The sequence below is a fragment of the Lolium rigidum genome, chromosome 4 (assembly GCF_022539505.1).
Source record: "Lolium rigidum isolate FL_2022 chromosome 4, APGP_CSIRO_Lrig_0.1, whole genome shotgun sequence".
Taxonomy (NCBI): Eukaryota; Viridiplantae; Streptophyta; class Magnoliopsida; order Poales; family Poaceae; genus Lolium; species Lolium rigidum.
Window position 1 is genome coordinate 35,831,673 of NC_061511.1, and position 25,869 is coordinate 35,857,541.

The 25,869-nt window shown below is 49.0% G+C and overlaps 2 protein-coding genes across 2 annotated transcripts; both read right to left on the bottom strand.

Annotated features, from left to right (window-relative positions):
- Positions 1-11,008: 11,008 nt before the first annotated feature.
- LOC124646883 (pectin acetylesterase 5-like) lies at positions 11,009-16,444 on the bottom strand. Its single transcript, XM_047186925.1, has 12 exons — positions 16,219-16,444; positions 15,962-16,044; positions 15,344-15,473; positions 15,156-15,235; positions 14,991-15,080; positions 14,581-14,705; positions 13,900-13,960; positions 13,783-13,833; positions 13,575-13,652; positions 13,383-13,488; positions 13,119-13,264; positions 11,009-11,380 (listed from the first exon to the last, which is right to left on the bottom strand). Exons 1-12 carry the CDS (start codon positions 16,442-16,444, stop codon positions 11,258-11,260), a joined length of 1,299 nt encoding a protein of 432 aa, XP_047042881.1. The 3' UTR covers positions 11,009-11,257.
- A 2,089-nt stretch (positions 16,445-18,533) lies between these two features.
- LOC124646884 (putative protein phosphatase 2C 46) lies at positions 18,534-21,006 on the bottom strand. Its single transcript, XM_047186926.1, has 5 exons — positions 20,420-21,006; positions 19,711-20,344; positions 19,433-19,546; positions 19,013-19,277; positions 18,534-18,862 (listed from the first exon to the last, which is right to left on the bottom strand). The coding sequence occupies exons 1-5, from the start codon at positions 21,004-21,006 to the stop codon at positions 18,747-18,749; spliced, it is 1,716 nt and encodes a 571-aa protein (XP_047042882.1). The 3' UTR covers positions 18,534-18,746.
- Positions 21,007-25,869: the final 4,863 nt, after the last annotated feature.

A 25,869-nucleotide genomic window follows, 5' to 3' on the forward strand; every position in this document is an offset into this window, starting at 1 on the left:
ATTAGTCACGATTAGGCCAGGGGAGAGGGGAGTATGTTTCCTCGTTGAGTCTTTCAGGTTCAAACGAGAGAGATCACTCGGCTGCTAGTAAACTTTTAGAAGCTGAATTTTCATGAGTTGATTGGTTACACCAATCCACAATTAGGCTAGGGAGTATGTGTCCTCGTTGAGTAGTTTTTATTTAGCATATGTTTTCTCACACCAATCAACAAAAATTTAACAAATAACAAATGGTTTGAAATACAAATAAATTTTAGTTGCCGTCAATGGTGTTGAATGAGATGCTTGTCTTGCCATGTTGTTGCAATGCTATGTACTGAAATGCTTTAAACTGGAAATATATAATTGGAACACACATCATGTTATGTACTGAAATGTTTTAAGCAGGAAATAGATAATCTAGAATTTATTTATACAACACTCAAATACATAAAATGGGAACTATGTATACTAGAAAAAGGGGCGAGCTCTTGCCCTTTTTATCTAATTTGAATCAGGGAAATATTTCTTTTGAAATTTGACATAAATGAACTATAGTAATTTTCATTTTGCACGCAAATCCACAAAATTTAGGGTACACTTACACTCCTCTAGAAGGATGGGGGTGCTGGAAAATCGAACTATTCATTTGTAGAGGTAAGACCACCTCCAATGGTGGACTACACTTCAGACATCGAAAGTTTCCGGAACAGTCCGTTTACACCGGCATTTGGATAGTCAAGCGACATGTGTCAGTTTACGGTTGGCAGCAGCCCCGACGGTGCGGGTGAAGAAGGGAAGTCTCTTGGTGGTCCCATTTAATAGGCTGCGAAGATCGCTGCCCTGCCGACATGTGACCCCAGGAAGAGAAACAAACAGACGCACAAGGACACGCCGCATGTCTGTTCCGTCCGCGACCACGCAAATCAGAGATCGTTCGATTGTGTTGTGTTCGTGCTAGCCAGAGGTTGCAACTGAAATTTGTCCAGTTGCACATGGGGTTACTATTGAGATTCAACTACTCCCTCCGATTCATATTACTTAATGCTAATATAGATATATTCAGACATATTTTAGTCGTAGATACATCTATTTTAGCATAAACTAATATGGATCGGGGAGAGTATTTGCAATGGGTTTGCAACTGAAAATGCCCCGGAACGTTGGAATGCTTCACAATTTGCGCTACTCATGAATTACAATGTGGGTTTCAAGTTTCAACTTAGATTCGCCAATGCGGGAATTAGTCGCGTGACTCACTCCCAATTTTCTTATTTATCCTCCACCAGAACATGACACAACTTCAATTAGCAACATAACGTTAGATAACTTTTCTCGACAATCAATAGGAGTTCCATCATCTGCGGAATGGAGTATACATTTATTTGCACATACACTACACCATCAAGTTCCATGTGCACCAGGTTATAGTTATAAAAAGAGACACAAGCTTAATAAGCAATCCCAAACCAACTAGCAAAACAATTTACAAAGAAATCCCCCGGTAAAAAAATTACAAACTCGAAGCCCACATGTAGTGGGATTGGGAAAGCAAAAAATACCAGAGAAAAATGAACAGTGCCTTTTTACAGTGAAAGTTTTGAGCAAGGTTAACTCAAGAGTCAAGATGGCGGGAAGTTCGCAGCCAATGTACTCAATCTGGATCGCGCCCGCCGCATATACCAGAAACCCACAATGCCGCGGCAGCCAATGTCGCGCCGCCCCACCGGAGAAGCCGCCGGACCGGCGGACCGCCGCCGTATTCTGCGGCATCGTAGTAAATGACAGGGCAGTCGGCCATGAGCTGCGCTTCGACGCTCGCCATGCCCCTTCTCCACCACGCGCGCCCCTCGGCCCGTCGTACGACGGTGCTCGCCGGTCCGCTCGAGCGGCCGTCGGCGGTCGGAGGCCCCTGGCCACTCGGTGGCACGTTGGCTACACCCATTCTGGCAGTGGCGGCGGTGCGCGCTCGGCAGGCGCCAGCCAATCCGTGGTCTCTCCGTGGCAAGTTAACTACACCGTGTCCCGCGTCCGCGCGCGCCCGCCTGCCGGCGGACGGCCCGGCCTCGCCTCCCCGCACGTCGACGAGACCGGCGGCGCGGTCGCGGTCGCGGCGGTAGCGCGCGTGGTACGTGAACGTGCCCGGCCGGTCCGCGGCGAAGCTGTACGTGATCGTCGTCACGCCGTCCGCCGGCGGCGTGCCAGTCTTCTTCTGCAGACCCGGCGCAAGGATTGGTTAGCCGGTGATCGAACGACACATTTGCCATCGATCGCGCGCGCGCGTTTGTGAAGATGGATCGTGAACGTACGTACCTTGTCCTTGCGGGTGTGGTGCCATCGGATGGCGACGGTCCTGGCGATGCGGGCGCCGTCGACGGCAACGGTGAGGACGACGGTGACGTCCTGCGGCGCGTGGATAGTGGCGGGGGAGCATGCTGGGGCGTCGATGGTTGACGCGGACTCGGACGACTCTTTCGCTACTAGCAGCCGCAGCTTCGTCTTCGTCATAGCTTCTTTATGTCTATCTCTCTCTGACGATGGGGTACAGGGTACCCACTACTTTTTTAAACATAAGGCCCTACGGCCCGGCTTTATATATAAAGCCATACATCAACCACGAAGTTAACAAGTACAGGATACATCCACCGGCTTCCTCAAGTCCCATACCACAAACTGAGACGAATAACCTCACCCTACAGTACCATATTACATAACACTTGGTCCAATACGGCTAAACAGAGAAAAACATCGAGGATAGGGCAGCATCGTCCTCCGCTGCGTCCGGGTGTCAGGCTCCTGCTCGAAGTCTCGTCTGTAGGCCCCTAAGATCGCCCATCAGCACGTCCAGCATCTCTCGGTCCCTTGGCCTTACAAGGACCCTCCACCTCTGCATGTACGTAATCATGTGGAAGAAAGCATCAGCGGGGTTGTTAATCGTTTTCCCTTCCATAGCTAATTTGTTCCTAATGTTCCACAGCGCCCAACACTGAGCCGCAAATGTGAACCAGGCTAGCCTACGTAAGGACCCCGATAGATTCTGGACGATACCAATGAAGTGTCCATCCCCCGCCGGATTCCAATCGCAGTGCAAGAGCTCCCTAGCTCCCGCCCACATCAGCTTTGCAAGGTGACATGAAAAGAAGATGTGGTCGCAGTCCTCCTGTTCCCCACATAGGGCACAGTCCCCGTTGGTAGGACCATTACGTTTGGCCACCTGAACCCCAGATGGCAGTCTGCTCCTGATGAGTTGCCACAAGAAGATCTTAATCCTCGGTGGTACCCTCGTCTTCCAGACCTCCTTGAAGTGGGTCACTACCGCTCCCTGCGTTAGTCGTCCATAGATGGACCTGGTGGAGAAATCCCCCGATGCCTCCAAGGACCATTTGACCTCATCTTCCCCTGCAGAGTAAGGGTGGAGGTCGAAGATCCTGCATAGGTTCTCCCACTCCACCGTTTCCGCGAGACCAAAAGTCCTCCTAAAGCGGATACGCCACCCGTTGGCCTCCCGCACCCCCGCCACCGTGGCAAAGGGATTATCGCAGCACTGGAAGAGGCGAGGGAACATGTCCCTAAGGGGACCCCTCCCCGTCCACCAGTCCAACCAGAAGTAGGTGCGCCTCCCGTCTGCGACTTTGTGCCTTGCTCCCAGTTTGAAATACCACTTTATCTTTTGTATGGCATTCCAAAACTGGGAACCTTTGGTTGGCACCAGCGGGGAGAAGAGGTCATGATCTCCCAGGTACTTGGCTCTAATTAGATCTGCCCAAAGACCCTCTGCCCCCTGGTAGAGTTTCCAGATCCACTTAAGCATCAAGGAAATATTCATGAGTCGCGTGTTTATGACTCCCAAACCCCCGAATTCCCTGGGCTTACAGACTGTGGCCCAGTCAACCATATGGTATTTCCTCTTGTTGCCCACTCCTTCCCATAGGAATCGAGCTCTGGACTTATTCATTTCCCGGTGTGTCGTCTCATGGAGGAGGTAGATCCCCATTGCGAACATCGGGAGGCTCGAGAGGCATGAGTTAGTCAGTTCAAGCCTCCCAGCAGAAGCCAGAAACAGCCCCTGCCATGGGTCAACCCTATGTCCCACCTTCTCCGTCAGGAAGTGCCACTCGGCTACCGACAGTGTCTTATCCGACACAGGTAGGCCGAGGTACTTCATCGGGAGGGAGCCCAAATTACAGTTTAGCGAGTCAGCTACCCTTAGCTTCTCAGTGTCATCAACCCCTGTGACGACCGCCTCGCTCTTGTTAAAATTGATCTTTAACCCAGACATGTTCTCAAAACATAGAAGCAGAAGTTTCAGGTTCGCAACCCCGAGGTGTGAGGGTTCAATCATAACCATCGTATCATCCGCGTACTGAAGATGGGTGACCCCCCCGGGGATCAAGTGTGGCACCACTCCTTGGATATGGCCATTTTCTTTAGCCCTGGTTAGGATGGCTGCTAATGCATCGACCATGAAGTCGAAGAGAATGGGTGAGAGTGGGTCGCCCTGTCGCACCCCCCTGGCGTTCCTAAAATAGGGGCCGACCTCACCATTGATGTTAATCGCCGTCTGTCCTCCCGAGACAAGTTGCATCAGCCTGTGTACCACACCTGCTGAGAAACCCTTCCTCAGCAGCACCTCTCGAAGGAACTCCCAGTTCACCCTGTCATATGCTTTCTCGAAGTCCAGCTTAAGAAGCAAGCCCTTTAGCTTCTTACAGCGTAACTCATGAGCAATCTCGTGCAGGGCTAGCACTCCCTCGTGCAGACAACGCCCTTTGATGAAGGCAGTTTGGCTCCTGTCTATCGTCCTATGAGCTATCGGGGTCAGTCTAGTCGCATAAGCTTTCGCTATGAACTTGAAAATGACATTAATAAGGGCAATAGGTCGATATTGTTTGATGGAGTCTGCCCCTTTGACCTTTGGGATGAGCGAAATGATGCCATAATTCAGGCGCGCAATATCCACTCTCCCTAGAGCGAAGTCGTTCAGGATGGCCAAAATGGGGCCTTTAAGAATTTCCCAAAAATTCTTAAAGAATGCCACCGGCAATCCATCGGGGCCTGGAGCCGAGTCCGGTTTCATGCTAGCTAGCACCAGATCCAGCTCCTCGGCGGTAAAGGTGAGTTCAAGGTCCGTGTTATCCCCTTCCGAGACCCTCTCCTCAGCTGGCCACAAGTCAGGCGCGAGTGAGAAGACCCTCTCCTCCCCGGCCGCCCCCATGAGCCCCTTGTAGAAACCGTAAATGTGGTCAACCAAGTCCTGTTGAACGGTGACTTCCCCGTCCTCCGTCAACAGCCGAGGAATCATGCACTTCCTCCGCCTCCCATTAGCGAAGGCGTGAAAATAAGCCGTACATGCATCCCCCTTCAGAGTCCATTGGACCCTACTCCTCTGTCTCCAATACTCCTCCTCCAGACTATCAAAGGCAATAATCTGATCTTCTAGGTTATACCGGAGGGCCCAGCCCTCTTCATCTAGCCCATCAGCATCAGCCGTCACATCAAGCTGTTCAATGCGCTTAACCAGCTCCTCCCTGTGAGCCCGCCGCTCCTTGCCTAGATTGGCACCCCATCCCTTGAGGAATTGTCTCAAACACCGGGCAATGATTTGCCAGGTGTCGATGCTGGAGCAGTGAGTGCCCGCCTTCCCTAAGGCAAGCAAAATCTTCCCTCGTACCAGCTCCCCAAAGCCAGGTACACCGAACCACCACGTCTGGAAGAAGAAGCGTGGAGATCGTTTGAGACCCTTTTCCCCATTGTCCAGGATGAGAGGGCAGTGGTCCGAGCCAATCCTGGTCACCGCCGTGAGGGTGCATAGAGGAAACCTCATTTCCCAGGATGGGGAGACGAAGACCCTATCAAGCACCGACCTAATCGGCGAGGATTGGTTATTAGTCCAAGTGAACCGAGCCCCCGCTCGAGCGATTTCCCTTAGGGATAAGTTAGCCAGGACGTCATTGAATCGGCGCACCCTAGGCCAGTTGACCACCCCGTTACTTTTGTCCTCCGCCCTCCGGACGAGGTTGAAGTCCCCTCCAACCACAATAGGAAGGGAGCAGTTTGCTACTTCCTGTTCAAGTTCCCCCGGGAACTCCGCAGTTCTCGCATGGTCAGCCGGACCGTAAACGAGCATAAACCGCCATTTCATATTATTGTTACGTTGAAGAATGTCTGCGCTGATGAAAAAGGAGCCCTTCCTCCAGAATCCGACTTCGAAGCATTCATCTCTAACCCCAAGGAGGAGCCCACCCGAGTGCCCCGCCGCCGGAACCCAGTTCCAATTAAATTGGCCCCCCTGTTCCAGCCATCGCAGTTCCTGTGCGGAGAAGTCCTGCTTGATGGTTTCTTGCAGGCCAATTATGTCTACCCTATCCTCCCTGAAAGTGTCCTTAAGTTGTGTGCGCCTCCCTGGCGCATTCCAGCCCCGTATATTTTGGATCAAGAACCTCATTGAGGACCTTTTCGTTTGCTCGCCCCTTTCCTGACCGTAAGGGATGATTTTTTCCTCCTTTTCTTTGGAGCCTTTCTGCGAGAGTTATCGGCTATCCCCGCCGCGTCCTCCCGCACGTCCCGCTCAACCAGGTCACCTTCCTCCCCGGAAGGAACCGGTCCCGTATTCTCCTCCATGCACGACAGCTCCCCCCCCCCGGGACGGTCGTGCACTCATCAGGGTTCCCTAACCCCTCCCTCGGCATCGGACTAGCGGAAGCTCCCGCAGCCTTCCTAGCCTCGGCTTCGAGTTTTAGCCGTCGAGCCGTGGCCGCCAGCGCCGCTTGCACCTTCTCCTTAGCTCTGATAATGGAGAGGGCCTCCCCTGGGCTCCCCACCGTAGGGGAAAAGATGACACAGCTCTCCTTGACCACAGACGAAAGATGGGAATCGGGAAAAAGATCAAGGACAGAGAAATCCGTACCTTTCTCGGCGACCTTGGCGTTCTCCTTGGCGTTCTCCAGGTTCTTGTCCGCGGTGAGTTGTTGCGCCCGCTCCAGGATCGACACAGCCGACGCACCGCCGGTGTTCCGCGCGCTCTTACGGACGACGGACGTGGTTGCCGGCGTCGCCTTCCGCACGTAGGGGATGGCCATGGAGCGCGGCCCACGGGCCATCGGCGTCCCCACCTGCGCCTCCTTCTGCAGGTCTTGGAGCACCGGCCCCTGCAGTCGCTGCTCCCCACCCGTCTCCTCTTCCGACATCACCAGCTCCCCTTCCACCTCCATGCCTTGCGCCTCCCCAACCAGCTCCATCCCCTTTGGCTGCGGTTCCGACAGAAGCTCCAGCCTTGCCAGCTTGGCCGGTGGGCCCTGAGAAGATGGGCTATCCACTGACCAGGAGGGAAGTGGGTCAGTCACGGTCGAGACAGAAGACCCTTCCAGTCCCGGCAGCCCAGCCTCGTCACCCTCCACCCCCATCATCACCTTCCCTCCTCCAAGCCCCTCGAGCTCGGGGAAGGAGAACGGCAGAGTGTCCTTCCGCAGATTGGACCCGTATTGGTCAAACGAGGAGGGGCCAGCTGCCCTCCCTTTCCCTGGCGGCGGCGCCGACATGGCCCCTTGCCCACCCGTGGTCGTCCCCTTGGAGCCCTTCCCCGTGGTGGTCGACGCCGGGCCCTTATCTTTCTCTTGTCCCTTGTCCTTGTCATTGGAGTTGTCCTTGTTCCGCCTCCGCCGTCCGTGTTTGTTCCACTCGCTGTCAGTCGAGAATTCATCTGAATCCTCATCGTCCTCCTCACGAGGCGGAGGTGGAGGCGGTGGCGCACCACCACCCGACCCACCCGCACCCCCACGGGGCGGCGCTTCGGCCTGCACCCCCACGGTGAAACCCTCACCGTTAACGAACACTTGGACCGATCCCTTGATCCTCTCTGGAAAACGGCAATGAAAGCGCATCCTTATCGGCTCCGTGTCCCTCTTCAGCAAGGACAGTTCGTCCACATCAAAAGGTCTCCCTATCATCACGAAAGCCGCCATGAGTCTCTCCTTAGTCATGAGGTCCTCAGGCACTCCAGTCAGCCTAACCCAGGTGGACGGAAGCACCACCGAGGGTCTAGGCGCGAGGAAAGCCTCCCGGATCGCCGTCTCAGTCTTGCTCAGCGGTAGGTATAGCTTGCCGCTGCCAGTGCTCAGCTTCAGGGTCTCACGCGACGGGAAGGCCACGGAGAACTCCACTTCCGACATCTTGCGGACTTGCCAGTCCCACAGCTCGTCCACCAAGTGTTTGAGTTCATCCGAGAGCTGCTCCTCCGACAAAGGCTTCCCCTTGAAGCTGATGATCGCTGCAAACACCTCCCCCGGTGTCTGTCCGCCACGAAGAGGTTCCACCTCAATGTTGTAGAAGCCTCCTCCGGTGATGGCATGCCCCATGGACTGCAGCCTCAATATCTTCCCCCTGGACGGGCAACTCGCCGAGCTGTGCCCCTCCCCACTGCAGATCACGCAGAGCGGCTCAAAACTACACTCGGATTGGAAATGGCCAGCTCTCCCGCACTTGAAGCATTCGCCGCCAATTGGCGCTCCAGCCTTGGTATTGCCCGCCTTGCTCTTACCTTTTGCCAGCGGTTGCGCCGCCCCTGCCGCAGCGCCCTGAGCCTTCTTGAAAGGTTTGTTCTTGGCCAGCTGCTGACGTTGGGCAGCACCTCCTCGGTCCCCCTGACCCGAGTTGGCCGCGCGGTCTCCCTGACCTTTGGCGCGCAGCTGCTCCTGTTGTTTCTGCCAACGCTCCTCCTCCTTCCTCTGTTGATCTTCCCTGCGTTGCTGCTCCTCCCACCAGGGGGGAGGCGGCCCCCAATCCCCTCGTTCCTTTTCCAGGTACCGATATTCCTCGCCATGGCGGCGGTAGTCACCCTCCTGGCTTCCACCTGCGCTGAACCTGCCTCCTCCACCCTCCTGCCGAAAACCATCACCACGCCCGGCGCCGCGCCCCACATCGCGACCGCCGCCGTCCGCCCGCCAGCCGCTTCCCTCCCCGTCGTACCGCCTCTTCCGCCCATCGTCGAAGCCCCTCTCCATCACCGCCTCGGCAAAGGAGCGCGAGAGCGGCGGCGGCGGCGGGATCTTGCGCAGCAAGCGGTGCGGCGGCGCTGTCGGGTCGTTGAGGTGTTTCCTCACTTCGCTCTGTCGAACTGGGAACCCTAAGTCCGGCTGCGTGCATCCTTTCGGGAGCCACAGCCATCTAAAGCGTCTGGCCAAAGATCTGGGCCGCACCCAGCCCACTGGGCCAGCCCCAGCTTCGCCACGGTTCACACAGCCCACCGAAACGTGGAGGGCATCCTCCACCGCACCCCCCGCACAAACACCCCCAAGTCCCTCCGGGATGCTGCACAGGGCCAGGCAGTCCGAGCCCAACAGACCCTGTGCTGGGCCATCAAATGGGCCAACTTCGGCCCAACTCGGGGCGCCCGGCGCAGCCTCCACTTCCACCCACAGCGGCGGCGCCGACACAGGGGAAGCAGGCTGCTCCGGTGGTGGCTCCCCGCCGGCGCGTTCCCCCACCGGCGCAGACCTCGGGCTGAGGGTCTGAAGAACTCCCCGTTCCTCCCCCCTCGCCGACCTGCGCCGCCCAGGTCCCGCCGCGTCTCCCAGCCTGCGAAACCTTGGCGCCGAGCTCTGCCGGAACAGAGAACCTCTGCCACCGGGGGCAAACGCCGCTCTCCGGCCAAGACGGAGCGAGCCACCCAGCTCCTCCGCTCGGCTGATGAAGCTGTCCAGCCCCACCGCCGGAGACGGCCGCCTCGGAGGATCCCGCTCCTCCTCCGCCGAAAGCTCCTCCCCCGCACCCGACTCCAGATCCGCCGCCGACGAGAACTCCCCGTCCTCGTCCGCGTCCGACAGCACCCAGAACCTCCCACGGCAGCCTTCCGCCACCATGGACGGACGAGCCTTGCCCAGCTCGCCGCCGCTCCCCACCGCCGGCGTCGCCGGATTCAAATTCAAATCGCCTTTTGCATCGCCAGAGCGTTCCTGTACGGACATCCACTAGGTGTTGGTTGTCCGGGTACCCACTACTAGTATCTACTATACTGTGGTTTCGTGCGGAAGAAGGCTCGCAGCCGTCCGATCCGATGGCATGGGTTGAAGCAGCATCGACGTGGACGGGAGTGGCGCGTTAGATACGACGTCTCGCCGAGCTGGCTCCGCCTCCGTGTCATTTGAAGAAACACGGCAGCCCGGAGTCAACTGTGTTCCTTGATTAATCACGATTTAGCTAGCTTCGGGTGCTAGGGGTGTATATGTTCCCTTGGTCTATGGGCACGGAAGAGATCATCGAACATATAAAAATGGATTCATGCCCCAACGTGGGTGGGCGATATGGTGTGGTTTAGCAGAATAATAATTTGTAGTAGCTGAGAATTTTATGTATTTGGGGGATTCTAAAAAAAATCATATAAAATGGGGAAAACCTTTTTTTATGGATCATATGCTTCTTCCGTATCATAATATAAAATGTTCTTATAACCAACATAGGTATATATTGGTTTTAATAACACTATTACGGAAGCAAGGGAGTAGCATTTTTTATACTAGCATACACCCTGGAAGGTGTATTTTATTCTATAGAAGAAGAGACCAAAAGGGTTGGTACAACGTTCTATTATAAGGCTACACGATACAAATTCGATGTCACACGAACAACTAAACGGTAAACCCATGGGGATCATGATTCATGGATCACCGGTATGGCGGTATAACCTGCAGGCTAATACATTCACATCTCACTCTGGTGCAGCCAATCTGGTCTGCTAAGACCTAAGAGTAGACAGTTCCATACTGCGACGCCTTCCTCCATTCCGACATCCATCATAGTTTGCAAGTACCAGGGTGCCGATGTAACATTGCTTCTCAATACTCAAAACATGCATTTCAAGCAATCATTGAACACGACATTGTAGGAGCGGTAAAAAGGCCAGAGTACTTTGAAGGCCATCTATGCATTATGCAAGAGCAAGACTTATTTTGTCCATTAACCATCAGACACAACCAAATCATATGCCTGGCCGTATAACGAATACATGATCGGCGAAATTCTCGAGCTACAACCAGTGGCTATCTCAGTATAGAATCAGCCATGCAACAAATTCAACCCACGAGCAGGGGCCGCATTAGATGTACATAAATAGAGTTGGTTGGATGGACTCGTCGATTGACAGTGGGCCCAGCACTTTTGTTAGTGAAGAATAATGTTGGCGGGTATAATTTAATGAGTCAATGTCAACGTGAAAACTTGGTCTCTATGTTGCTTTGGAAAAGGCTCGCTTTGCTAATTTACTACACCACAAAAGGTCATAACTTCATCCCTTGAAGGGCTTAGCAAAAACAAGGTTGTGGCAAGTCGGGTTGCAGGGGTACTCGCAGTCTAGTTCCTTCACCTCTCTCCTGTCAAAGAACCAGTCTCCAACTGCTTCTGCAATGGTCTGCATGTTCCCGAAGAACTTACGATTAGAGCATGAATGGTAATTACATCATGTAGGACTGAAGTGAAATATCAAGATAATATGTAACAAAAGTTCAGGCACACAACTGCAACATGTCGACATAAAGAACAGATGTAAGAAAAAATGAGAACGTTCTTTTTCTTTTTGTACACTGCAAGTCCTCGCTGAAAAAATCATCTTATGACTAACAGGAAACCTATTGTAATTTAAACCTAAATCAACAATATCTAAGATGCCCTGTCAGCTTATGGTTAACAAAATTTTGCAACACAAGTTACCATTAGTTTGCCAACTTGACATGAACATATTTCTTATAGTGCAGTCACACTTTTTTCCATTATTACTATTTCTAATCTCTGGACATGAACATATTTCTTATAGTGCAGTCACACTTTTTTCCATTATTACTATGGTTGGTATAACGTTCTATAAAATTACACGATACAAATTCGACGTTAAGGGTTCTTTCGTTGGTCAAACAATATGCCCTCCTCACTTGAGGAGAGTGAAGGTCATAACTCTTGAAGCAAGAACACAACCCGCAACAACTAAACAGTAAACCCATGGGGATCATGATTCATGGATCACCGGTATGGCGGTATAACCTCCAGGCTACTCGATTCACATCTCACTCTGGTGCATCCAATCTGATCTGCTAAGAGTAGACAGTTCCATACTGCGACGCCTTCCTCCACTCCGGCATCCATCATATTGTGCAGGTACCAGGGTGCAGCTGTAACATTGCTTATCAATACTTAAAACATGCATTTCAAACAATCATTGAACATGACATTGTGGGAGCGGTAAAAAGACCAGAGAAATTTGAAGGCCCTCTAATTATCCAAGAGCAATCTTTTGTCCATTAACCATCAGGCACAACCAAATCATATGCCTCGAGAACAAATACATGATCGGCAAAATTCTCTGAGCCACAACCACTGGCTACCTCAGTATAGAATCAGTCATGCAACAAAGACATCGACCCACGAGCAGCGGCAGCATTAGAGGTACATAAATGGCACTGGTTGGATGGACTCGTCAATTGACAGTGGGTCGAGCACTTCCGTTAGTGAAGAATAACCTTGACAGGTATAATTTAATGAGTCAAGGCCAACGTGAAAACTTGGTCTCTATGTTGCTTTGGAAAAAGCTTGCTTTGCTAATTTACAACACCACACAAGGTCATAACTTCACCCCTTGAAGGGCTTAGCAAAAACAAGGTTGTGGCACGTCGGGTTGCAGGGGTACTCGCAGTCTAGTTCCTTCACCTCTCTCCTGTCAAGAAACCAGTCTCCAACTGCTTCTGCAATGGTCTGCATGTTCACGAGGAACTTACGTTAGAGCATGAATTGTAATTACATCATGTAGGACCGAAGTGAAATATCGAGATAATATGTAACAAAGTTCAGGCACACGATCTGCAACATGTGGACATAAAGAACGGATGTAAGAAAAAATGAGAACGTTCTTTTTTTTTCTACACTGCAAGTCCTCACTGAAAAAAATATCTTATGACTAACAGGAAACCTGTTGTAATTTAAACCTAAATCAACAATATCTAAGACGCCCTGACAGCTTATGGTTAACATAATTTTGCAACACAAGTTACCATATAGTTTGCCAACTTGACATGAACGTATTTCTTATAGTGCAGTCACACTTTTTGCCACTATTACTATTTCTAATCTCTATGGACTATAGAGGATAGAAGTGATACCTTGTTGTTGACTCTAGGAGAAGATGGGGAGTGCCAAGTGAAAGAGTTCAACGACTGACAGTGTATAAAGCAGGAGTCGATAAAAATACCCCAGTCTTTTTTCTGCTTCAGTTCTCTGATAGCGTCATGCAATTCTTTCCTAAAACCTGCAAAGATTCGAATTGACATAGCAAAACATGTGAACAAACCCTGAAACACAGGTGGTTAATTGTATTGTAAGATGCGGGTGAATTCTATCTGTTGAAAGATACGAGGTGAATCAACCTTGGAGAATTTCAAGTTGGTTAGGACTACACTTGCTAATATCCAGCTTACAGTCTAGCCATGAATGATGAGGGTCTGATGCTACTGGTGCCAACACATGTTGTACCTGAAACAAACATTACCGTGTTCACTATTGATAATTCTACACAACAGTAGTATATATGAAATAACTGATGGAAAGGATGATAATACCTGCCAGGCATCATATGCTGGATTAAGAATAAATACTGGCGTCCTGATGTCTTTTACAACTTCACGTGGAAAGAAGCACTGGCATACAGTTAAAGGGTGGTGCTGACTGCTGAGCATTACATACTTCCATGGTAGCGGGACTGCAAGACTAATGACAAAAATGTGGCGAATGATTGCAATGTCATGTGTCGGCAATGCAGGGACTAACCTGGACTGGATCCATGCTTGAACTGCAGTGCAAGAACCTCCTCTTCAAATCCTGAAACAAAGCATTCAGAAAAAAAGCTTGAATACTGGAAATGAGCTTCTTTGACGAGAAATGGACCTGAAGACGGACAACATCACTATAGAAAGCCCGCAAGGTCCTTTGCTTGGAAATGTCTTCTCTGTAATGGAGGAAAGGACATCAGAAGTTAGATTGTAAGGACAACATCAAATCGGCACATTTTTTATTCTAAAACGTTTTCTTTTATAGGCTTGTGGCATAAAAGGATTTAGATTGTAAGGAGAATATGATACTGAAGCTTTCTTTCTCCTGAACTACAATATGAGTTAAAACTTTCAAGTGCATGCAACGTTTCTTCTTATGCAATAGGATCTGAAAGTTAAAACTGAGTCTGTGCACCACTCTGGAAGATCAAGGGATGAATCATCTAAGGATTTCAGAATTAGGTGAGCAGAATATCCTCTCACTTAACAGTTTCAATTCACAGCCGTCGATGCAAGACCTGCTGACCAAGATCAACGAGGAAGCTACCCTATGGGCAAGGGCCGGAGCACTAGGCCTGAGATGTACACTAGGAATCCTTTTCCTTTCTTTGTACCACCGTCTCTTAGGAGACTTGTAACCAAAACTCTCCCTTTTCAATGAAATGAAGCGGAAAGGTCCTTTGCGTTTTCTCGAAAAAAAACTTGCATAAAAATAAAGGCTGGGGGTTGCAAATTGTATATAGAGCAGTCTTTTCAGGAAAAATCCAAAGCAGTCAAAGGTGATCTGAAAACATACACATCAAGGAAAAAACCACCATCCGAAAGACACTTAACCCTAGAATCTTTTGGCAGCAGTGCATGAAAATCATCACAGTGAATGAATGTGGCTAACCCACCAGCAGAGCATCCTGTTAGAAAAGCCTGAAGGCTGGAAATAGAATATCAGCATCACGTCATCAGTACAATAGTCAAATTCAGGATAAAGACAAAGTAATGGTTGTATGTATCACATCAATATATATACTTCTGAATTATATCTAGTCATTCTGTAAACATGCAAGTACATATGATGTAATGGGAAAGAAGGCCAATCAAGATATTCAAATAACCCCACAATAGTTTCGTAACAGTTACAAAGACTGATTCACGTTTCAATCACGAGTCCACATTAACATAAAGAAGCAGGGTTGTACTTGCAACAATGACCTGTTTAGCATGTCTGAGCCCTTTCAGTAGAAGTTCATCCATAACTGCTTCCCAGATACGCTGTCCTCTGAAGAAGAATTTTGTGCCATTCTGCAAAGAATGATAGAATACTCAACATACCCGTTAAGGTATTAATCAGCTTCTACTGAAAATAGGAAAAAAGACCTGAAACTCCTCTTTGACATTCCCAGAAAATGATGCCCCGTCACAATATCTTATCTTCACTTTATTCCAGTTGTAAAAATCTGCAGTGAGAACCTTAGAATTATGGGTGCTTGAAGCATTACTATACCAAAAGATAACCACATTACTGGGTTGGCTCTTATATCTATATTGAGCTGAAATTTATTTACCTGGATTTTGATCTTGATCATCACTCAACATCCCAGCAAACTCAACCTGACTCTCCATGTACCGTGAAGAACCCAAGATAGATTTCTGGCGTGAAGCACATGATTTCAAATTCCGGCACCAACCTCCACCCTGAAGCTCATAGAGCACGATAGAATCGAGTCAAATGAAGCATTTGGTGTTCGGGACAACCAACCACAACAACAATCAATTTCTACGACAAGAAACTACACTATAGACTATGAACTGGCAGTTGAATGCATCAGATAGCAGGCGATGATCCCTCTCAGTACCATAAGCATTATGTTTCAGTGCAGATGAAGAACCCTATGGTGCCATTAGCCATAGAAAGTCACATCGCTATATACTAATATTATCCGAACAACATGGTTGCAAATAGTCAAATGGGATGACTAAATTTTTTCCAACACTGTCCTGATCCACAAACATGAAAGAACTTCCTCGGTGACAACTAATTCTTACTTGTTATCAGTAAATTCGGGTACCTAAATTTCGAATTCAGAAACCTCGCACAGTTACAATGTCCAAGCTAAGCTGGGCATCAAGTTGCAGTTGGAAAACGGATGGTTGTGTATCAAAACATGTTCAAGAATGTGCACCTCCAAGTGGATGAGCCAGCTCTGCGATCCACTCCCTGACCCCCTCTGCAGATGGTACCCTGGCGCGCTCCCGTCCAAGCACACTGCATCGGAGATCACAATCCACGGCAGAAGAAAACACGGTCAAGAACTGGGAATTTACAGTGAAGCCATGAAACGTACCAGTACACCAGTTGACTGATACTGATAGCAACGAGCAGTGTTGCAGCAAGCCAGTATAACCGAAGTGTACAAGAGAAACTGAGAGAAGTACTCACGAGCGCCCTTCTCTTCGGCGCGGCGGACGAGGGTGAGGCCGACGAGGGCAGAGGAGCGGGGGCCGGAGGCGGGCGCGAGGGGCAGGGAGGCGTAGTAGGAGAGCGAGAGGAGGAGCGCTGCGGCGAGGAGCGCGACGGCGAAGGTGGCCGCGACGGCTCCGCCCCGGCCGCGGCGGCGCCACCAGAGGCGTAGGTGGCGGCTCGCCGGGGCGGACGGCGACGGCATGCGGGCGGCCGGATCTGATGATCGCGCGGCCGCGATTCCGACGGGAGTGATCGGCACTGCGGTTCTGCTTCGAAAAACTTTACTAGTATACTTTCCAAATGTAAATATAGGACAAATCCATGTTTTGGTTGACCATTTATTGTGACAAATGTAAATACTTTCCAAAATTATAGTCACGTTTTGGTTTCTGATAATTTTTCAAAAAGGAAAGGTCTGCTTCGGTTTTGAGAAAGATTAAGCCATGCCATTTTAAAGCTTTTGGAAGAGAACAACACACGAGGTAGAAGTTCTCCAACCGATGCATCCAACCTCGAAAACTTACGAAAAAAATCCGAAAACTGAATAAATTAAAAAGTTCGATACGTTGTTTATACAGTATAAGCATATCCATCGTATCACAAAATTTAATTACAAATTCTACTTGCAATTTGAGAAACAAACTATACAAATCAAGCTAGGAATAGTACAGTTACCTAGCATTAGTTGGTTGCACCTAGTGATGGCAATTTTTTATTTTATTTTTTATTTTGTTAGATAAAAGGCTCCTAGAATTTAGCTTTAAATTAATAAAGCTCTCAAGTTTAGACTACAATATCAATCAATGTTGGGTTACCAGCTTACAATATAAGCACAGAAAAAATCGACAACAAAAACAAGACAAGAAGTGAACGACACAGAAGTGACAATGCTTCAAGAGACAATGCCTTCAAGAAGTGGACGACACAGAAGTGACACCATTGCTCGACCAAACGAGGGTCTAGGTTTTCACCTAGAAACATCAAACCATGACCGGCAGAAAGCGGATGCCCTTCGAAGACGCTCCAAGGAGGGGAGTAGCACCCAAGGGCAGCACCGTCATTGGTGTTGGACACCCCGGGCATGGCTTTCACCCGAGCCATCACCTTTCTCCACACATCCACCACTCCAATAAGATTCCTCGAAACACTCAAAGGTAGCCACCCGAGCATCCACCTTCCCATGCGGAGGTCCAACACCATGGCCACGGTCCGGCCCCTAGTCAAAACCGATGGTGGCGACGCTAACATGTCCGCAAGATTGCAAGGCTGCCTGCAAGATTGCATCATCGCAATTACCGTGTTTCCAGTCCATCTGAGGGTGCTTTAATCTGTAAATACTCCTTTTGCAAACAACTATCGGGCCAAACAATCGAGAGTTGCAACACATACCAACGAGGCAACCAGTGATATTCATTGGTAGAATGTATAATTTTGCAATCATATGGACTTTTGTGTCATTATGTAGTAGGACTATTATGTTTAACGTGGGTCGAACACTGTAACTATGCAATCAAAGTAACTTAAGAAGAATGGATGAAGAGAAAGAATGCAAACACTTTCAAAGAATGGTTGCAGTCTCAAGTCTAGCTTAGCATAAATAGGGTTTTTTTTTCTTGTAATCTGTAAATACTCCTTTTGAATAAATAAAAATTGCAGTGGGAGTTTTCCCACTATTTACCCTTACAAAAAGTAACTCAACAACCAAGAGTTCGATCATATAAAGCACAATTTAAACAATGTGAAGAAAACGCCACCAATACTTGCTCAATGATTTGTGTTCAGTTCATCACTGACAAGTACAAAAACCCAAAACTCCACCATGTATGCTATCATTACTGTCCACTACAATTTGTAACATATTAGGATTAAATCAAGCCGAAGATCTCCATATCTTCCCCTCCAACGAGATGATAATGATTGAGACATCATCGTGGTACTACCGCCGATCCCCTTGCTGAACCTCGAGCAACTCATGGAACCCCATTCCTACACCATCATATCATGAAGATACGGTTCATATATATCATGAAGATACTTCTAACCACTTCGACTATGGTTCTTGAATTAAAAAGTTTACAACACGAAAGGTGAGTGAAATTGTAAGATGAAGCAACCACACAAATGGATTTTGAGAAGATCAATAGTGTGCAACAAATTTGGTGAAATTTATGCTATTAACTCTAGAAAAAATTCAAAATTGTTGAGATACAATTGATGAAACTGGGAATTGTATAGTAACGGAATCGCCTAGTCCATTTAAACCTATTTTGTGTAGACTTCACCACAAATAAAAAAAAGATGAGTTCAATCATATAAAGCACACTTTAAACAAAGGCAAAGAAAACTCCGCCAATACTTGATCAATGATTTGTGTTCAGTTCGTCATTGACAAGTACAAAAATTTGTGTATGCTACCCTACTTGTGCTGCAATCGTAAACCCAAAAATTCCACCATGTATGCTATCACTACTGTCCACTACAATTTGAAACATATTAGGAATAACTCAAGCTGAAGATCTCCATATCTTCCCCTCCAACGAGATGATAATGATTGAGACATCATCGTGGTACTGCCGCCGATCCCCTTGCTGAACCTCGAGCAACTCATGGAACCCCATTCCTACACCATCAGACACAAAACACGATCATAAGTTTCCCCCATGTGTAAAGAACTTCACTTTCCGTAAAATAGTTTGTTTCCGGAGTTGCACAAAGAGCATATCTCCATAATTAACCCAAATTAAAACAACTAAAGGTGTTACATGCTCACCGGCCTGGTTGGCGGCACGGAGGAGGATCTCGTGGCTGAGGTACTTGGCCGGGTCCTCGTCGGGGTACCTAGTGACGAACGCCTCCACCCGCGCCACCACGTCCTCGTTGGTGAAGTACTCGTAGAGGCCGTCGGAGGCGAGGATGAGGAACTTGTCTCGCGGCCCGAGGCAATGGTGCCGGAGGAACGGCTTGCACGTAATGTAAGGCGAGGCCCCGACATAGTCCACCCGGAAAACCTCCAAGAGAGCCTTGTTCCACCTAGGCTGCAATGACAAACTTTGCCGAGTCAATGTTTCGTGTTTTGCTTACTTCAATAGAATTTGATTTGGCTAACAGGCTAAACATATTTGCATCAATTTCATCACTGCCTACAGATGGTTAGTTAAGGTAGTTATTGAGAGTTGGAATGCAAAGAAACCTCTTTTAGGTAGCCAGCTCCAAATGCTCTTGTCACCTTTAAGGAGCCCTTCACTCTGCCATTGACTATGCAGGCAGGATCATCAAGGTGCTCACTCCTTATCCTTCTGACCTCCTGCATGCATCCAAACATCAGTTTCATGAGATCAATAAGATGTATATCAAATTAATCAACCAACACAAGAACAAGATGTAGTATAGCTTTGTTGGCCATGGCAAATGGCAATTGAAGCTTGAGGCCTAACTAACAATGGAAAAGTTGCGATCGAGGTCGAGCACCTTGTAGGCGTCGGTGCTGTGCTCCATGGTGAGCTGCAGCGCGAGGAGCTCCGTCATGTCGCACTCGTCGAACTGCCGCTTGATCTCCTCCGTGACGCCGGCGAGGTCTTCGTTTTGGCCGTGCCGCAGCCGTGGCGGCAGGACGACGCTGGTGAGGTCGGGCTCGGGCCGGTGCGCGAGCACGGCGCGGCTGTCGCCGACGTTCATGGAGTACACGTCGGCGCCCTTCATCAGCACCACCAGCACGCACGACCCCATCATGGCCAGCTCCGGGCACTGCGCGGCGCGCGCCTCCGCCTCCGCGAAGTAGCCCTCCTCCGTGCGCCGCAGCGCGCGCGCCAGCGCGTCGAGCACCTCGCCGTGCCGCCGCCGCGCGGCCGGGCTGCGGGGGTCGCCGCCGTCGTCGGGCGGATGGTCGTCGTGGATGACGAGCTCGCGGCACACGGAGGCGTAGAGGTTGTTGACGAGGTAGTCGGTGGCGTCGGGGCCGTTGAAGCCGTCGTAGATGCCGACGAACATCCACCCCCGCTCCTCGGACACCACGACGTGCACCCGGTCCTCCCCGGCCTTCCCGCGCGCCCACTGCACCCTCGCCTCGCCGTCGTCCGCCGCCGCGTGCCCGTTCACGCCGTTGCTCTTGATGATCGCACGACCACCGGTGTCGCCGTTTCTGGCCACCATCGTCACGGCTGGCTCGTCATCGTCGCGCTGCTGCTGTTTCTTGGTCGGGACGCCGCAGGGCCGCGCGCCACGCAGCGCCGAGGCGACGGCGCGACGGAGGCGGTCGAGGAGCGGGGTCCCGGAGGCCGTCTCCTCCTGGCGGCGGCGGCGGTGGCGCGTGGCGCGGAGGTCCGCGAGGATCTGCTCGTCGGTGCGCGTGCCCCGGCGCGACGCCGACGACGCCACGACGCGGCCCGACGAGGACGGCGAGGACGCGCAGTACTCGAGCGGCCCGGAGTACTGCTCCGGCTGGAGCGTCCGGAAGGAGAAGGAGTTGGAGCTGTCGCAGGAGGAGTCCCCGGACATGGACAGGATCTGGGAGTCGCCGTCGTTGAGGACGAAGGAGGAGGAGGAGCCCAGCGTTGACTGGTTGGAGGGGAGCAGCACGCCGTGGATGGTGGTGCCGGCGAACGGTTGGCCGTCCGGCCCGTCAAAGCTCAGAATTTGGCCGATGCTGCAATCGTCGACGCCCGGCACCGCCCTCGTCGCTGCAGACGTGTCCACCGCAGAGCCGTCGCCGCCGGCGCTGCCGGACGCGAAGCAGGGCGTCGCGAGCCTCGCCGCGCGGTTGCCCATGGGTGTGAGGAGTCGCGGCGTGTCGCCGGATCTGGATGCGCATTTGGGCTCAAGAAAAATGGGCGACAAATCCGAGAAGGGGAAATGGGAGGAGTTGACATTGGCGCTTTCATGTTTTGTTTATGGAGTTGACCAGGATCTTTATCTGTTTCTTTCCTTTGTTTTCTTCTTCCCCTCAGCTAAGTTGACAATGTTTTCAAGAGTATCATATTAGTGGAACTTCAGAGTGGCTATCTGTATCAAAACCCACATAACTACCCATGTTAAGGTGGACATGTCACTTCTATGATTCTCTCCAGGTAGCTTATTTTCACATTTTTGTTGTTGAACGAAAGGCATGTAACCATAACTTATCCCAGAAGATGCCAGACTCAAACAAAATCTGTATCCGCAAAAGTAAATATTTTTCGTAGTGACAATATTAAAGCGATTATGTTTGAAACATGCTTGCAACTATCTTCTTTTCTACCATCTACGATAAACCTACCATCGAGAGCAAATATACAACACCGTATGGCACATAGAACTTGGCAAAAAAAGAGGATACAGTCACATGCAACCCTTCCTGCTCCCCCAACCTAGGTGACACGAGGGCGGCCGCTCGCCGGCTACTGGCCCCCTCCCCACCCCTCCTCCTCCCCTCGCCGCCATCGGGAGTCACCGCCAAGTAAAGCCCGCGTATTGACGATGGTGGCAGGGCTTTTCTCCGGGGACAACCTCCCTCTCCCAATATCGGTGGTGATGAGATTGAATGTTGGTGGCGACGTGGTGACGCGGCCTTTCAACGATGATCCCATCACGAAGACGGAGAAGGTGGAGCTCCATCTGCCTGGTAGTGTTGCCCCATGGTTGCGGCTATCGGATCCGAGTCCGCCCCGAGCCATCTGGGCCTAGGTGGGCCTATGGCTCTAGTACCATGGTTGTGGGTGGCGTGGCGGCGCCTTGCTGCAACGACGGACTGGCACCACGATGGTGCCGCCGACGATGGGTTAGGAGGTGGTGGCAAGTCTCCCCACATGGCAGTGTTAGCTTGGCAGTTGTGGCCGTGGCCGTTGTGTCGGCTTACCACCCTAGGAGCCGTCTGTTGGCGTGAGGGTTGTTGGCTTGGTTTGAATAAAGGTGGTTTGACACTACTGATCTTTCTGCGCCAAGTCACTGATCTGCTTGATGCGGTCTGCTCGATCTCGTCATCGACGTATTCCGATCTTTGTGTTAGAGTTCTCTGATGATTGGCGTATGGTGCAAGTGGATATCTAGATCAGAATCTATCCAGTCACGCACGCTCTTATATTTAGTCACTGTCGATTAACAAGAGTGTGGCGCAAAATTTCGCTTTCCTTTGGTGCCATGGGGGACATGTGTAAATATATATTATCATGATATTAACGTTGGTGGAGAAAGTCATGGTGACCGAGATTGGAGGTTTTGAAGTTATGGCGGTATGGTGTATTGTTTGCGATGATGTATGCTACACCGACTCTTCCTGTGTGGCATGTGTTTGATGACTTAAAGCGGCGGCCTTGGCAAGAGGGAGTGGTAGCACATGTAAATTGCATTTTTTGTGGTGCTCCTCAGGTACCAAATCACCTTTTTTCAGGGTGAAAACCAATGGTCTAATCTTTATTGGTTTTACTTGGCAATGGTCTTGCTTAAGGCATTGTTTTGTGAACTTGAACTTTCTAAAATGTGAAAATCCAAGATTTTGGATCGGGCAACGACAATGATTGTGCATTATTTTATTATTGGAGACGTTGCTTTTGAAAAATTATTTTATAGTTCAGGTATTTTTTTTATCTTCGGTGTTGGTTAGAATGTTGCTGTTGTGAGTATTTCATCACCGCGGCGGGCCTTTATCTTTTTTCCTTGGCTTTGTGCATCATTGATGTCTTTTAGCATCTTTTGGTGCAGAGGTTAGACGTAATTAATATCTTCATGATATGAATATATTTTATTTATCGAAACTAAATAATACAAAATTGGAAATAATCGCCACGTCTACACCATTATTGTTGATCAATCTCATCAGAAAGGGGAAGAAATTCATACTTCATTTTGGTTGTACGATTTTTGTAATAAATACTACTTTCTATGATCCATTATAACTTTTGGTGCTTTACATTATCATTTTTTTTATTGTGAATCAGAGAAAGTAATATAAAACGGAGAGTAGTAAAAAGATAGAACTAGTGGTTGCGAGATGCAAGCATGGCTGGCTGCTCCAGGGTAACACCTGATCCGGTTGCCATCTTGTTGCGCCATGCCGACATCTGCAACGCATCACACCATGCATAATACGGTAACTATACCCGAACATATACTACCGGTATACATCTGCCAGCGTCTGACTTCCGAATCAATTGAAAAGTTGCTCATTAATTAACATCAGAGTATCAAAAGCCCTGGATGATCGCTAGCTTGCTTACACACCATATGAGCTAGCTTGCTAGCTAGCTAGCACGGCGGACCCTAAACAAATCATGCTACTACTAACTAATCAACCTATTGAAGTTTCAAATGTATTCTAATTTATTTGGACGGGACAAGTCAATCGCACCAGGGACCAGGCTGGAGTAAGTTGTATACTGATTTATACTTTTCTTGGAGCGCAAGTGGTCTTGCATATTTCTTCTATAATACAAGTGTGCGATCAGAAACAATACGACGAATATCCTGTGGATCTTCATTATCAATCAGCTTATGTGCATGATCTTCTTGTTTTATTTACTATAACCGTATTGCTTAGTCGCCGAGGACCGCTTGATGATCTGATCCTAGTACTATTATTGGAAAACAATTAATTTATATCTTTGATCGTGTGGATCAGTATGATATGCGCTGTTGAGGCACTCATATACTAATCAAGCATCGTATGGTTAATTTTTGTTTGTGAATCTTGGGAGTTAGTGTGCAAGAGGGTTTATTTTGAGCAGTAGTTGAAGTGTCTGGATGCAACTTGAGCAATGTAAACATGATTACTTGCCGGAGTGATGTTTTGGCACATGGGAGCATATGACAGCTCCCTTTATTTTGAAATGCATGTTAGATATATTTTAAAATGTTAAAAAATTTGAAATAAAAATTTCGCACGTACATCTTCATGTCCTACGCGCTCACAAAGTCGTTTCATGAAAAACCGACTTGTGGTGTGATGTGTGTAAAAAAACAAAAATCCGGTGCTAAAACAAAGACTTGTCATAAGATAATTTTTTCTTTTTCATGTAGACTACAAAAAAATATCATTTTTTCGTGAAACTTGACGAACACACATATATTATGGAGTGTACACGTAAATTTATTTGTCAAAAAAATTTAACACTTGTAAATATGTTTTTATGGTGGAGGGATCATATGCACCCGGGAGTCGAATTGAGTTTCTGATTACTTAACCCTTTTTCAGTTTCATTATTACTTACTATACTATTGATGCTCTGTAAACAAAACGCAAAAGAACTCGGTGCACAAGTGTACCATCGACCAGGATTCCTAGACACGATTGGACGGTGGGATGCCCGTGTAGGGTAGATGCTAAAGCCTTAGGTTTTCCATCACCTCTTTCTTCTTTCAGCTTTTGACCTACGTACGGTCTTTATCGAGTTGGAGAAGACGTATGACAAGATACCTAGGACGGTTATGTTGTGGGCGCGGGAGAAAACACAAAGTTCAAACAAAATACATTACTCTCATCAGAGAGATATGTACGACCGTGTTATGACAAGTGTTCGCACAGATGATATTGAGACCGATACCTTCCCAATCATGATAGGACCTACATCAAGGGTTTGTCTTAAGGCCATACATGTTTTCCTTGGTTATAAATGAGGTATACAAGGAGATATTCCTTGGTGTATGCTCTTTCCTGATGTTGTGGTGCTAGTAAATGAAAACAGTGCCGACGTAAATAGGAAGTTAGAGCTATGGAGGCAGACGTTGGAGTCAAATGGGCTTAAACTTAGTAGGACCAAGACTGAGTACGTGCAATGCAGCTTTAGTGGTGTTGGCAGCGAAGACGAAAATGCCAGATTAGAAGGAAAGATGGTTCCTAAGAGGGGCACCTTTCGATACTTGGGATCAATATTGCAAAGCAATGGTTATATTGAGAGGGATGTTTGCCATGTGATCAAGGCAGGGTGGATGAAGTGGAGGCAAGCATCTGGTATCCTATGTGACAAGAAGGTCCCACAAAATCTAAAAGGTTTGTTCTATAGGATAGCAGTCTGACCGACGATGCTATATGGGGAAGAATGTTGGCCAACTAAAAGACAACACATCCAACAAATGAGTTTTTGGGAGATGCACATGCTACGATGGATGTGCGTCCATACAAGAAATGAGCAGATGAGGAACGAAGTACTTTGCGGCTAGGGTGGCACCAATCGAAGAAAAGCTAGTCCAACACCGACTAAGGTGGCTTGGGCATATCCAGTGGAGGCCTCTATCTGATGCATGTAAAATGCATACATGAACTTTTATTTTTGAGGAACTGCATACATGAACTTTGTTCTTTATCATATTGACTTTCCACATATTTGCAACATATATGATGATAATATCATGTTTTACATTGATTTATGAGGATTTACCAATGATCTCATTTATTTGGTTTATAACTCTGCAGAATATGAATTCCTTGTTTCGCGTATTTTTCACTTTCATAGACCTATACGAAGTCAAATTGACCTGAGATTTTTGGAGTGTCATTTTTCATCGGGAGAAGCACCCTGGAGCCTGGAAGCACACTTGGATAGGCCTGATGCCCAAAATACACCATGTGGCGCGCCCTACATGTCTGGGTGCACCACCAGGTTTTTTCGACCGTCGATCGTCCAATCCACTTGATTCTTTCGCCCACCGACGTATTTTAAC

What these genes read in the sequence shown, in the direction of transcription:
- LOC124646883 (XM_047186925.1), bottom strand. Translation starts at nt 16,444, where the DNA reads ATGCCGTCGCCGTCCGCCCCGGCGAGCCGCCACCTACGCCTCTGGTGG. An exon ending in TGATCAAGATCAAAATCCAG is followed by an intron (nt 15,236 to 15,343) that starts GTAAATAAATTT and finishes TTCTCACTGCAG; the next exon opens with ATTTTTACAACTGGAATAAA. An exon ending in CCAACTTGAAATTCTCCAAG is followed by an intron (nt 13,265 to 13,382) that starts GTTGATTCACCT and finishes GAATCTTTGCAG; the next exon opens with GTTTTAGGAAAGAATTGCAT.
- LOC124646884 (XM_047186926.1), bottom strand. Translation starts at nt 21,006, where the DNA reads ATGGGCAACCGCGCGGCGAGGCTCGCGACGCCCTGCTTCGCGTCCGGC. An exon ending in CCGACCAAGAAACAGCAGCA is followed by an intron (nt 20,345 to 20,419) that starts GCGCGACGATGA and finishes GATCATCAAGAG; the next exon opens with CAACGGCGTGAACGGGCACG. An exon ending in CCGTGCCGCCAACCAGGCCG is followed by an intron (nt 18,863 to 19,012) that starts GTGAGCATGTAA and finishes CTGATGGTGTAG; the next exon opens with GAATGGGGTTCCATGAGTTG.